At 45.7% G+C, this 14,940-nt stretch overlaps 1 protein-coding gene across 3 annotated transcripts in view; it reads right to left on the bottom strand.

Moving 5' to 3' along the window:
- Positions 1–290: 290 nt before the first annotated feature.
- Atp8a2 (ATPase phospholipid transporting 8A2) overlaps positions 291–14,940 on the bottom strand; it is a 515,396-nt gene continuing 500,746 nt past the window's right edge. For all 3 annotated transcript variants that reach the window (XM_051195581.1, XM_051195585.1, XM_051195582.1), the window contains exons 36-37: positions 7,880–7,971; positions 291–700 (exon numbers count right to left, since the gene is read on the bottom strand). In XM_051195581.1, the coding sequence (XP_051051538.1) occupies positions 603–700; positions 7,880–7,971 (190 nt within the window). In that variant the 3' untranslated portion in view covers positions 291–602. The remainder of the gene's footprint in view (positions 701–7,879; positions 7,972–14,940) is intronic.

Here is a 14,940-nt window from a genome sequence, read left to right as displayed (position 1 = left end):
CATGGAACATTGGCTGGTTGCCTTGCTGGGGCTAGGGCCGAAAGAGCCAAAGAAATGTTCTCGGGTTTGTCCTTCAACCGTAAGTTTTCCTGATTTCACTGCAATCAAGAAGTTTATGGCAACTTCACACAAACAAAACAGGAATCAAAGCGAGTGAGCAATCTGCAGAAAGCGAGGCTTGTACGATCTGTGCATGCACCAAACAGGAAGTGAGTGTACCCTGTTCCAATTACACAGGACTGGTCTCTAGTAACACAATGCCCCCTTCCTCTCTCCCAGAACCACCACTATTGATGTTTGAGCATTGGTGAAACATAGTTTTTAATTTCACACCTCACAGAGCCCAGCTGAATGCTTCATAACAACGTAAACAGAAGTTGGGCCAAGCGCTGCAGACAAGCTGGGAGAGTCGCTTCCCCTGATGCCTATACCCTGGGACTGCAAGGAGGAGAGACAGCTGCTAACAAACTGGTCGGCTAAGGCCACAGAAATGTGTTTTCTGGTTTTGGGCTGAAGGCGCCAGTCTCTTCTTACAAAACCGAGTTAACACTGCGTGCAACAAACCGAATCTCTTTCCCTGGAGCCATGGGTAAAATCGCCTCTTATTTCTTCCTTGACTGAGTTTTGGTGGTGTCATAAGAACGGACTATTTCCTCCTGGGTGACAGCTCCATGTTCTTCTTGAGAAAAGGCATACCCATCTGTAGAGAAACACACAGAAAGAAGCAGTTAGAGAACGTTCTAGACCAGTGGTTCTCAACCTTCCCAATGCTGGAATCCTTTAGTACAGTTTCTCACGTTGTGTTGATCCCCAACCATAATTTCCTTGCTACTTCATAACTGTAATGTTGCTAACGGTTATGAATCGTAATGTACATATTTGATATGCAGGGTATCTGATGATTGACCTCTGTGAAAGGATTGTTCAACCTCAAAGGGGTCAAGACCCACAGGTTGAGAAACGTTGTTCTAGACTAAAGATGAACTACTTTCCAGGGAGACCCCCATTGGACTGTATGGTCATGGGACCTTCTTAGCCATGGATACAGACATCTGAGATGAAGACACCTGCAAAAGCTAAGGGGTCCCTGATCAGGAGGGCCCGTGGTAGCAGGGGCCTGATCACACTGGGGTGGGAATGGCTGAGAGTAGAAGGAGTATGTTTTCTGCAGCTGTAAAAACATACCGTGGACCAGGTGAGATATAAGCTGGAAGTCTGTTTGGTTTACAGTTCTGTAAGCTGGGAGTTCAATGTCAAGAGGCAATACCTGGTGAGGAGTTCCTTAGTGCAACATAGCATGGGGGGGGACTCCCCACCCCTGGATTGCAACATTAATCCACTGTCTGGAATAAAGTCCATGGGACACTGTCACCTGTTACCCTCCCCCCTCAACTCCATCATCAGAGCAATTCCATGTCACATGCATTCTGGAGGGCACTCAAACCACAACAGGTAGATTTTCTAATTTTGGGGAGCTCAATATGGAAAATGTAAACTTGGGCTAGTGGGCCATGTCCCCTCTACCCTACCACCCATCAAGAGGCAATGTCCCCCATCTGCCTGATGCTATTTATGAGACCATAAGCATGTATAATAGTGAAGCCATGAAAGCAGACAGGATGCTTGGAAAGTTCCAGTTTATACACTGGACTGGTTCTGCCTGGTAAGTAATTGAAGAGGGTTTGTTTGAGTAACTGAGGAGAAAGAATGCACGGAGAGCAGAGTTAGCGGATGGTTCCATAACCACAGGAATAAAAAGCATCACAAACTGTTCTGCACACTCCGTGAACACAGCTCAAGGAATTCACCCATGATCGACAAATGACTTCACAGTTGAGGAAATTAAGGCCCAGGGTTTTTACTTGCCCAGGGTTACAGGAAGCAAAGCTGGGCAGTGTGACCTACTCCTGACAATCCCTGCTGTAGCAGAGGGACAGGAAAGTCCTACTGCCCATCAGTTGGATGTTCTGGCCAGAAGGTGGCTCAGTCAAATTCGGATGCCTGTAAGGCACCCAGTCTTCCTGCTTGAGCTTTATCAATGGATCTGTCTGGTCACTGATGCACTATTTTTAAACAGTTTTTTTCTTCTTTATTTGCGGTGTGGAACCTCCTGCATCCTAGGTAAGTGCTCTGAGTCATACCCTCCTCCTCCTGCCATATTCTCTAAAAGGAGAAAAAGAGATTAAAAAAAAGTGGGCAGCTGAAAGCTTATTAATTTCCTCAGCTGTTTGACAGAGAGTAAAGTCTGCAGGGTGGGTGAAGGCACAGTCACAGGACAGAAGGCTGTAGAGGAAAACTCCATGCTGTTGTTCATTTGTGTGGCCAGAATCCAGAACCCCTGTTCCTAGTCTGCCTTCCGGCCCTTCAGGAGAAAGAGCCTGCCAGCTACTCCCATAAAAGGCTTGGGTGGGCCCCAAGGATTCCTATGTAGAGTGGGCAGAGGGCACTGGGGTGAGGGCCCAGGGTTTGAGCAATAGAGAGGAGATTGCAGACCTGTCAGTCAAGGAGGGAGGAGGGGGTCAGGAAGACTGAGAGGGCTGTGAAATGGGAAGATGGAGCCACTGTAAGCACAGAGGACACACACACCCAGGCCTGCTGCCCAATTCCAACAAAAAACGAATCCCCCCAAGCAGGAATTCCCAGCATGTGGTTGACATAGGGAAGCAGTTCCCAGTGTATCATGGGCCCCCAAACCAGGCAAAAGCCAGATGGATGCCTGGGAGAGGGCTCAGCAGGTGCTGGCTATTCAAGCTGGGGAAACTGACTTTGATCCCAGAACCCACACAAAGGTGGAAGGAGAGAGTGAACCTGCAAAGTTGTCCTCTGAAGCAGACCTGGATGGGAATTTCCACTGAAGATACACCCTACCCTCATACCCTGGGGACAGGAGCTTTCTTATGTTATGATGCTGTCCACACAGCTCCTATGAGCTCCACAAACCCCGCTTCTGTGAGGTAAGGAACAAAGGCTACATCCCCCCCCCATTCCCAAAGATCTTCTAGAAGTGGACCATGGCTTGCTGGAGCAATCTGGGAAGGGGAGGGGCTGCTCCCTCTCTGCCGCCTCCCTGTCCAGGTCCCTGCCCTGGCCACACACAAGATGTGCTTTGTGAAGCATTTTTTATTGCAGTCCAAGAAGACAGCCTTTCTTTGGGATGGTTCAAAGCAGAAAAATCTAGTTCAAAACAACAACAACAAAAACCCAGTGTGTCCTTTGGTACCAAGGCTATTTTACCACAGTTAAACTTGACAATGTTCATTCTCTAGTCTTTTTTTTTTTTTTTTTTTTTTTTTTTATTCTCTAGTCTTCTAACAAGGAACATTTTGTGTGTTCTTGAGGGCCATCAGTCCTAGAAGCTGCTCCCGGATGGGATGTACTGCTGGAATGATGCCTCTGGCTTCCACTGTAGCTGTGGCTGTGGCTGCTGCAGCCCACCAGGGAAGACCCTTCAATCTGAAGGAAGCCATTGTGATCAAGGACAGGCTTCCCAGAGAGATTCTAGAAATGAGGCAAGAGGGGAGAAGACTACTTTGCTCCCTGTAAGAGGATGGCATTCTCAGTTGGCTGCAATCTATCTTGGATGGTGACCAGATGGCTGGAGTACCAGGGGCACAAAAGGGAACTTCTTGTCCTTGCTTGGCCATTACTAGGCTTTGTAACCTTGGACTCTTGAAGGTGTTTGGGTTTGGGTTTGCTTCTCTATAAGAAGGAATGGCCTGGAACAAGGCATGCCCTACCTCTAATAGTGCCAGCCATTCCTGAGGGCTCCAGGTTGCATCAACCTTGGCTGATTACACTAAGGCTGCAGCCTTGCCCTGGCCTGTTTCATGCTAGTTTACACTCTGCATGGAAGTCAAGGTCTCTGCATAAAAACCACGGAGAAAGGAGCTTGTCTGAATAGTCAGTCCAATAGGAAAAAAATCACTAAACCTTTTTTAGGCCTCTTTTCTTTCCTCTCCTTTCCTCCTTCTGTGTGTGTGTGTGTGTGTGTGTGTGTGTGTGTGTGTGTGTGTGTGTGTGTGTGTAGGCACTGTACTGGCTGGTTTTGTGTGTCAACTTGACACAAGCTAGAGTCATCAGAGGAAGGAGCCTCAGCTGAGGAAATGCCTCCTTGAGATCCAGCTGTAAGGCATTTTCTCCGTTAGTGATCAATGTGGGAAGACCCAGACCATGTTAGGTGGTGCCATCCCTGGGCTGCTGATCCTGGGTTCTACAAGAAGGTGGGCTGGGCAAGTCATGGGAAGCAAGCCTGTAAGCAGCACCCCTCCATGGTCTTTTCATCAGCTCCTGTGTCCAGGAGCCTGCCCTATTTGAGTTCCTGTCCTGGCTTCCTTCAATGATGAACAACAATGATGAACTTTAAGCCAAATAAACCCTTTCCTCCCCAACTTGCCTTTTGGTCATGGTGTTTCATTACAGCAATAGAAGGCCTAACTAAGACAGGAGTTATGGATGAAGGTTGTAAATAAATGAAATGTTAAAACATAAATATTATTAGGGTTAACAAAAAATAAGTAAATTAATAATAAAGAATAGTTATGGGTGGCCTTTTGGAACCCAACTTTGGAAGTATCTTAAGCTCATGATTATAAGGGGTCCTATTGGCTGGCAAGGGGCTGCCTCAGTTAACTCTGGGTGAGGGTTTCTAGGGTTCTCTGCAGAGAGACAGGCAACACTCTCATCCTGACCTGTTCTCTGAGTATGATCAAATGCCCTTCTAGAGGCAGAAGGATGGCAAGTTCAAGGCTAGATGGGGCAACAGATTGAGAACCCATCTCAAGATGGGAAGTCAAAAGAGTGCTGGGTCTCTACATCAGCGGCAGAGACCTTGCCCCGTGTAATGCTCTGGTTCCCACTTGAGAGCAAAACAACGGGAAGGAAGGACGATGTGCTGATAGATTTATTCTAGGTAGGGGTAAGGCTTTCCCTGGTAGAAAATCTCTCCTTTTAGAAACCGGGTCTGGTGGGAGCTAGGCTGGCACAGGTCCAGTGAAAAGATAGGCCACGGGTCACTCACTGACTCTACCTGACAGCTCTGAAGCCTGGCCAGGAAGCAGGATTTCTTTCTAGGTTAATTTGGGGAACATTTAACTGGTATCTGCCTCCTCTGGGGAGCAGAGGAAGCTCCAGCTCTTTGCATTTCCCATGTGTTCATCTTCAGGAAGTCTTGGTAGGGAGCTGAGGTCCTAGAGGAAGCATTCCCTGACCCAACTTGGGAACTACCCTGGCTCCTGTTTCTAGACCCTGCCAGAATCTATGTTGGTCTCATGGGAGAGGGCAGAGATGGAGTGGTGTGTGGTTTATTCTTTAGTTGTTTTGACTTGTTGTGGGTGGAACTTTTGGTGAAAGTCAAGTTGATAAAGTCAAATCATCCCCATCCCCCCCCCAATTTTAGAATAACATTCTTACATTCTATTTCTTTGACCCTGAGATCTGCTAGTCATTTAATAAAAGTAAAGTTTCAGAGATGATGTGAACCATGTGCTGATGAGGAAATTTAGGCTGTGTAGGAAATACTGACCTCAGTTATTAATACCGCATACCAGCTTGTCATAAGGGCTGTGTTAGTCTATTTTTCATTACTATAATGAAACATCCAAAGCTAAGAACCTTATAAAGTAAGGAGATTTATTTCATCTCACAGATTTGGAAGTTAGAGGTTGAGGGACTATAACCAGTGATGGACCTGCTGTCAGGGTTCCAAGGCAAGCACAGGGCATCACATGGCAACAGGCAGGGATGTGCGTGTGACTTCTGGTCTCTGTATCTCATCTCTCTCTCTCCACCTCCCTCCCCATACAGCCCTGGTGACTGAACATAACTCTAATTATTGCTAAAGATTCTGACTTAAGTTTTACCCCTTATACAAACCATGGAGACAACAGAGCACTAAAGATAGAGCCTGTCAGGTTTCCAGGGAGGCTGGGGTCTGAGACAGCAGGACAGTTGGAGGGGGGAAGTCCAGGCTAAGACATTACACAGGCCTTCTTAGAACCAGAGCTCTGAAAACTTGCAAGTCTCCTTGTGAATGGGAAGAGCATCCTAAGCTATTTAACAGACTCTAGCACTACCCATCAAGGATTTAAAGTTTTTGAAATTCATTTATTTTTATTTTATGTGTTTGGGTGTGTGTCTCAATATATGTCTATGCACCCTGTGTGCCTGCAGAGGCCACAAGAAGATATAAGATCCTTCGGACGGGAGTCACAGGTGGTTCTGAACTGCTACGTGAGTGCTATGTCTTAAATCTGAGTCTTCTGGAAGAGTAACTAGTGTTCTTACATATTGAACCATCTCTCCAGCCCTTCATTAAAGGTTTTAATAAATGTGGTATAGTTTTAGGAGCTGTCTTATTTCTTGCATTTGTTCATAGACTTCTTTGACTTAAGAAAATAGTGAGGACATTGTTAAGATAGTTATTGCTTTCTCTTAGATATATGTAAACATGTAATTGTTTTTGATACTGGAGAATGAGCCTCAGCCTCGTGCATGCTGAGTAAGAGGTTTCTTACCAAGCCCTGTCTGCCCTCACTTCACTTTTTGAGACAGGATCTCACTGAGTTGCCCGGCCTGGCCTTGAACTTACTTTGTAGTTCAAGAAGCTTTGGACTTGTGATCCCCCTGCCCCAGTCTCCTGGCCTGACTGAATGTAATTCATTAAGGAAGTAGTGTGATCCACTGCTTCCCTCCTAAAGGCTTTATATACTTATAGATGCCATATAATTATATTTTCTTTTTCCAGAGAAAAAAGTAGAAACTTTGAGAAATCTATACATTGTCCAGAGCTACTCAGGTAACTGAATAATAACCACAATATCTTGCTAGTCCTGAAACTTTTTAGTCTAACACTCTTCTAGACCCCCGTATATATGAACTTATTTTAACCCCCCCCCCATCAATAGCTCCATCTGGGTTCTCACACTGTTCCCATTTTCACAAATGTAGACATAGGTCAAGAACCCAGTGCTATGAGTCCAGAGGGGCCCCTGCAGTGTGAGTCCAGAGGGGCCCCTGCAGTGTGAGTCCAGAGGGGCCCCTGCAGTGTGAGTCCAGAGGGGCCCCCTGCAGTGTGAATCCAGAGGGGCCCCTGCAGTGTGTATCCAGAGGTGAACCCTGCAGTGTGAATCCAGAGGGGCCCCTGCAGTGTGAGTCCAGAGGGGCCCCTGCAGTGTGAGTCCAGAGGGGCCCCCTGCAGTGTGAATCCAGAGGGGCCCCTGCAGTGTGAGTCCAGAGGGGCCCCTGAAGTGTGAGTCCAGAGGGGCCCCTGCAGTGTGAATCCAGAGGTGAACCCTGCAGTGTGAATCCAGAGGTGAACCCTGCAGTGTGAGTCCAGAGGGGCCCCCTGCAGTGTGAATCCAGAGGGGCCCCTGCAGTGTGAGTCCAGAGGGGCCCCCTGCAGTGTGAGTCCAGAGGGGGGCCCCTGCAGACTGCTGTCCTTGGAGGATCCCATAAACCCTCATACCTTGACTTCTACCTTACACCTCCAACATGGCTGTGACCTGGATGCTATGGTGATGGCCTGGAAGCCACAACATAGCACTACAACCTGTTCTAATTGAGTGTTCTCTGCTTGAGCCTTTGAATTTGTGCCCTTGGGGCTGTGCAGCAGCCTTCCTATGGCTGTGGGAAATAGGGGGAAGGAGAGAAGTGCTGACAGGTGACATAATACCAGCCTTCTCTCTCCACTGAGGAAGTCTGTGCTGTCAGGCAGAGCTCAGCTGAACTGCCCAACGGACCATCAGGATGTGTTCCTGTGAGCACCAACTGAGTGTCAGCTCTCGGAAAGTGTTCCCACTCCATCAGGTGTGGCAGCCATCCCTGACCCGGCTGCCCCACCCACCCTACTGCCTGCCACCCACTGCTCCCCACTGTCACTTACGGGTGACACACTGCTGGATGGAGCCTGCTCGGAAGAGGGTTGGGGGTGTCTTCCTGCTGAGCCTCTTGATCAGACGGTCACGCTCGTTCAACCTATAAGAGAGTAAAAGAGCCAAGAGGGTCAGGGCCCAGGTCACCCCAGCACCTCTCGAGGGATCCAGATAGCTTCAGCCTGAGAGAAGGGGAGGAGTGGCCTCCTGTGTCCAGAGGCATCAGGAGCAGTATGTATGCCCCTTCACACCAGGCAGACCTCTGTCTCCCTCCTCCACCTCCCTCTCCATGTGAAGCCAATCCCAGAATAGGAATGTACTTGGAGACGGGATCTGCCATAGGGTAAAATGACATACAGATGGGCCCTGATCCTTATAAAGCAAGATCAGGACAGAAACACACACAGAGGAAAGTCCATATGAGGGCCCACGCAGAAGGCAAGAAGAAACTGCAAGCATCAGCCCTGTGGGCATTTCTAGCTTAGATTTGGAGCTCAGTCCTCGCTGAGGCACTAGGCAGAAGCAGCTGGAATTCTGAGCAGACAAGTCTACCACCCCCACTAGTGTTTGCAGACAGCTCAAGCACCCTAAGAGCCTCAAGTCTGAGGATACCAGTGCTGATCGCAGCCCCTTGTATGAACCCAAAACACAAATAACAAAGAATAGAGTTGATTGCATTCAAATTAAAAGCTTTAAACTGGGCACAGTGGTGCACATCTGTAGCTCCAGCCACTTGGAGGCAGAGAACCGAGCATCACTGCTACCTGGAAATTTGATGACAGCCTGGGCAAAACAGATAGCAAGATCCAATCAAAACAAACAAACAAACAAACAAACAAACAAAAGTAAGTGGGACTAGAAAGATGGCTCAGTGGTCAAGAGCACGTGTTGCTCTTGCAGAGGACATAAGGTTCAATTCATCCATTCAAATCCTTTGTTCATGTTTCAGTTGAATTGTTTATCTTTTTTTTAAGTCATAGTGGTTTCTTATGTATTCTAGACACCAGGTCACATAATGGTTCACAATCATCCATAACTGCAGTCCCAAGGGATCTGATGGTCTCTTCTGGCCTTGGACACCATGCATACATGTGGAGCACATACACACAAGCAGGTCAAACACTCACACACAAAACTTTAAAAATCTAAAAAAAAAAAAAAAGCTAAAATATATCAAAGAACATTACAAATGAACAAGAGGCAACCTCAAAATGGGAGAAACATTTGCTAATTAATCATATCTGATAAGGACCTGGTATCTAGAATATATAAACAATGCCTATGAACGAATAGTTGGATAAACAATCCAACTGAAACATGAACAGAGGACTTGAATAAATTTTTGGACAATGAAGATGCACACCGGTCACCAAGCACATGCAAAGATGTACAACATATTCAGGACTGGGAAAATGCTAATCAAAACCACAACGGGATGCCATTTCACACCCATGAGGATGGCCATGAAAACAGCAAACAAAGTACACTTGCAAACAAGGATGAGGGTTGGAGAAGGTGTGGAGGAATTGGAATCCTCTTATATCACTGAAGGGACTGCAAGATGGCGAAGTCACTGGCCCTTAGGAAGTTAGCTTGACTCAATGATGTCACTGAGACACTCTACTCCTAGACACACACTCAAAATAACTGAGAATGGAATCAGAAGATACCTGCACACTCATACCCACACCAGCATTATTCACAGACATGAAAGGATGAAAACCAAATATCCATCAACTGATGATGAATAAACAAATCATGGCATATCCATTAAAAGGAGTATTATGCTGTGTAGTATAGAGGAATTCAGCCATGATCCATGATACACACAGACACGTTTTGAAAGCATACTTGGTCCCAAAGGTTGGGGATGAGTATACAAAATTTCCAGAGTAGGCAAATGTGTGAAGACAGAAAACTACAAGCTAAAGCTGTCAGTGGCTGTAGGGCAGGAGCTGGGGGGTTGGGGGACAAGAGTGTTTAAACTGTGATGGGTTCCTAGGGAGATGGACATATCCTGAGACACTGGCAGGGATTCATAATATCCAGAGCGCAAATGCCACAGAGCTGTAGGCTTTAAGATGACAACTTCTAAGTTATATAAATTTCATCACAACTGAAAACAGGAGAAATCGATTTTTAAAAAGGAGAAATAGGTCTCAACTTAAGACCAGTTCCTTCCCATCCCCCAAATTGCTGGCATTTTCACAGCTCATTTCTGCAGCACTGTGGGGGCGTTGAAGTAAAGTGTTGTCTTTGATTATTCCCCCCCCCCCCCCCGTGTGCTGGCACAAGCGGGTATGCTAGCTGGGACCTACTGGTATGGAAGGTGTTAGGTAAACACGAACTCAGCCTAGCTATGAGCTATGTGCGGTCTTGGTGCCTCCCCAGTAACGATGTTGAAACTGAAGCTCCAACAAGTCCTCACAAACAGGCTCTTTTTAGAAACTGACATACCTTGGAGGAGGCATTATGTTCCTGTCCTGGAAAATAAGTAGTCTGAGGAAGGAAGGGCATGCTGGGAAGGGGTGTGCTAGAGAAAAATAAACTCTGAATTCCTGCTAGGAAGCAACCCCCCCCCCCAGTCACATAAGCCTGGAAACTGAGCTGCCCAAGAGCAGGAATACAACGCAGCCAGTGACTACTGCCTATCTTCATCTCCCCGCAGCAGATCCCACATCACAGAAGATGCCATAATAAAACCCCTAAAAGATGAGATTTTAGAAGCTGATGGCTAAATTGGCTGTTGGGCACTCTTGAGAGCATAGATGTGCAGGGCTTGCCTAACAGGCTCAAGATCCTGGGTTCATCCACCACCTTAAAATAATAAAAACCAGCAACAAGAACAAAATGGAGATGATTGTGATAGGTCCCTTCCCTTCTGGCATAGCCTGACTCCTACCAACTCAGAAAGCACTGCAAAATCCCACTTGTCTCATGTGATGGCTATTCTTGGTTGTCAACTTGACTACATCTGGAATTGTCTAAAACCCAAAAATGGAGGGGCACACCTGTGAGAGACTTTTGCTTAAGTTGAAGTGTGAAGATCTACTTGTAATCCGGATCTTTGAAGTGGGAAGACACACCTTTAATACATATCTGTTGAGCTGGGAAAACCAACCTCTAAACTGGACTACACATTCTATCGGAAGCCTATATAATGGAATGGAGGAAGGAAGCTTTGTCTGCCTGCTCTCCTCTTGCTAGCAAGTCCATTCCTTCACTGCCATTAGAACTACCTTCTTCAGGATTCCAGTGTATACTGAAGACCAGTTGAGACATCCAGCCTCATGGATTGAGCAACTACAGGGCTCTTGAACCTTCCATTCCTAGGCAGCTACTGTTGGAATTTCTTAGAGTGGATTACAGGCTATGGCACAGCTAATATATATTATATATGACACATATATACATACATATATACATATATATATACATATACATACATATACACACACACACACATATATATATATATATATCTAGAGAGAGAGAGAGAGAGAGAGAGAGAGAGGGAGGGAGAGAGGTTCATTCTAGAACCCTGACTAACATACCTGAGAAGCAACCGGAAGTATTCACATCTCAAACTGAATTTGTTGTGTTTCCACAAAACCCATTCCAGCAAAGACTGACCTATCTATTATTCAGGCTGCAGCTCTAATGATTATTGCTCTGAAAAATTTCTAGAACCTTCTCTGAGTTGTTTCTTCCATTTCACCCTGTTGAGTTTAATACAATCTCTACCAACGCACCCCTGGCCTTATACTATGTTATTTATGTGCACAGTGAGGTTCCTCAGAGTTTGTCTTCCTGCATTTCTCCCAGGGCCTAACCCCAGGCTGAGGACTGAGGACTTAGTTAACAATATGAGGTTTCATGGACTATGCTGTGACTACCTGTCATCTTCTGATATTTATCTACAATGTGATCATGCCAAGCTTTGCCTCTTCATGTGTCTTCTAGGACAGTATCAAGCTCAGGCTACAGCAGGTTAGCCACAGTGGCCCAAATCAATTCCTCTGTATTATTCTTTGGAAAACCACTGAATATCTATTGTCTCCCAGGGAGGAGAGCTCATTCCAAATGTAGAGAATGTGAGCAAAGGCTGAATTTATTATAGAGAAGAAAACACTGTATTTTCTTTAAAATTCCGGTTGTAAGGAGTTGTAGGAGGCCAGTGTAGCTGAGGGTGGGCCAGGTTAATGAACAATCTAAATTCCATTCCAAAAATAAGAAGGTAATATATTTCCTGTCCTTCATGGACTCAACTCCCATCTCACTATCAGCATTGGGAGCTGAGAGGCAGAGCTGGCAATGGCATGCTGCTTTCCTTGATGCCAGACAAGGTGTCGGATGGTAGGGACTAGGGGATGCTTCTGAGTATTGGATGAAATATTATTTTCTTACAGTGTAGTTTGGGTGAATTCTTGCCAAAAGGAGAATTTGTCAAAGAAGTACAATACCAAATGGGTAAGCAAAGTAAAGGGGGAAAAAGATTTTCAGCTTCAGATAGATGCTATCTGCCAGTCTACATGGCCAACAGTCAGGGTAGAGGAAAAAGCTGATAGGCTGTGTGCAGAATGCTGAGGGCAGCATCAACAGAAGACAGAGGCTCAGAAGACAGGGGTGCTCCTGGCATTTGAAAGTGTTCTGTTGTGCCTGACATCTGGGATAGTAATATGAATAATCCAGTAAGGTCAGGAGGAAAGTCCAAGAGGAAACATACACCGACAGCAAGTGGTCACCTTGTCCTTGGACCTGTAATAGCAGCCAAGAGAGAAATGACCACATGGCAGCTTCTGAAGACTGGTATCATATAATCAGAACCTGTTAGCTCAGAAAAATAACAAAGATCATGTCAGATCCCTTCTTGGAGAGGCTTGGAGGACAGGGAAATGGAGGGGATGCATTCCAATACTCCTGCTAAGTAAGGCTGATGAGATGACTAGGGTCCCAGGTGTAAAAAAACATAATGAGTCTGAAAAAGTGGTGGGAAGAAGGACCACCTATGAGGAAACACTGGATGAAAACCCAAATTTCCACTGACTTCACACCCAGACTGGGAACTGAAGAGCTCACAATCCCAAAGGCTCACAAGAGCCGATAAAGAAGAGCTCAGGCTCCACTCTCTAGAACATGGGGCAGTCCAGCAAGATAACCTTCCAATGCAAGGTGCTGTATCCAAGCCAGATACCCTTGAGAAATGTGCAATTCTCTCCTACCCATGACAGCCATGACCAAGAGGAAGTCTGGGCTTGTACCCTGAAGATAGTGTCAAGAGGCTGTCCAGCAGCACCTCTTGCAAACAGAGAGCTCATAGTCCTCCCTGACAGCCAATGGTGCATTGGTCCTGTTCCCCAAAGTGTCAGTGGAGAAGAGTCTGATGTTCACAGGGAACTGGAGGTCTATCTCCAACCAGGATAGTGTAAAGGCTTCCCCCACCGCTCAATGGGAGTCAGGGGAGCTCAAACAGTGAACCAGAACCCACAGTATCTATAGAGAACATCTAAAGAACAAGACCTTCTACCCCTGCCCAGCAGGCATCAGCAGAGCTGGAGTTTATTTCTATCCCTTGACAAGGATAGGCTGCCATTTAAAATCCAGAGTCTCTAATGTCCAGATTTTATCATCAAGATGATAGAGACAATGCAACCATCTAATGGACTTTAAAGTGGTTATGACAAAAATACTTCAGTAAGGAATTATAAGCAAACTTAAAACAACAAAAAACTTTGGCCAGAAGATAAAAAGAATTTTAGAATTAAGAAAAATAATAACCAAGATAAAAACTTTAGCAGATGGGCTCAACAGAAAAATGGCAGGGGAGTAGAAATAGTCAATGGACTGGAAGGAGATGGAATAGTAGAAATCACCCAGTTTGAATAACAGAGATAAAACAGATCAAAAGGACTGAAAAAGTCTCAGGGACCTGGGGGCGGGGGTGGCAGAAGATCTAAGGTTCCATTCCTCACAGTCACAGACAGGACAAAGCATCTGGGATTGAAGGCACTGGGAGAAATTACAGCTAAATGAGTCCCAAATTTCTTGAGAAATAGGAAAGATTTTAATTCCGCCTATCAAAGTTAAGATACAGGTAAGACCTCAAAAGTAGCCAAGGAGAGACAACACCTTATCTATAGGGAAGGCCAATTGGTGTGTTAATGTATTTCTCAGGAGGCCAGGAGAAGGAGGAGGAGAAGGAGGAGGAAGAATGGTGTTGTCCCCCCCCATAACACACACACACACACACACACACACACACACACACACACACACACACACACACAGAGAGAGACAGGCTGGAGAGCAGCCAGTCGACCAATGAACTGTCAGCCCCAGGAAACCAAAACAAGGAGAAGTAAAACATTCCAAATGGAAATTGAGAATTTGTAGCTGAAGACATTTCTACACACAAAGACTAGATGGACTCGGACATAAGATGGAGGGCAAAAGAACATACACAGGATGATTTTTTTCCTCTCCAGCTCTTCAAGTTATATTGGACAAGCTTAAGTAGAAATTAAGCATTATCTGATATGTGGTGAGGAAACAATTATAAATGAAGATGGAAATGATATAAAAGGAAGTAAGGTTTTGGTGCTTCACTAAAATTGACAAAATGAATAACAGTATGCAGTTATGTATCTGCAATGAAGTGCCTAAAGCACAGCTAAAAAGTAATTCTTGGATGTAGCTCACAGTCACAATAGATACATTACAGTGGAACTCTAAAATCATGTTTTATAGTGGGGTTACAAGGATGGTTCAATATACAGAAATCAATGAAAATAATTCACCTCATTAATATGCTATTTTCTTTTTCAGGTAAAGCGTCTTATAATTTGACGCCCACTCATGGTTTTTAGAAAAAAAGGTCTTCTTAGCATATTAGATGGGAACTTTTGTGGTTTGCTTATTTTTCATTTATTTATTTGAGACAGGGTTTCTCTGTGTAGCCCTGGCTATCCTGGAACTCACTCTGTAGACCAGGTTGGCCTCAATCTCAGAGATCCACCTGCCTCTGCCCCAAAATGCTGGGGTTAAAGGTGTGTACCACCACTGCCTGGCTAGA

Source organism: Phodopus roborovskii, unplaced genomic scaffold (assembly GCF_943737965.1).
Source record: "Phodopus roborovskii unplaced genomic scaffold, PHOROB, whole genome shotgun sequence".
NCBI lineage: Eukaryota > Metazoa > Chordata > Mammalia > Rodentia > Cricetidae > Phodopus > Phodopus roborovskii.
Note: the sequence above shows the minus strand (reverse complement) of the source record. Positions and strands in the feature narration are given on the sequence as shown.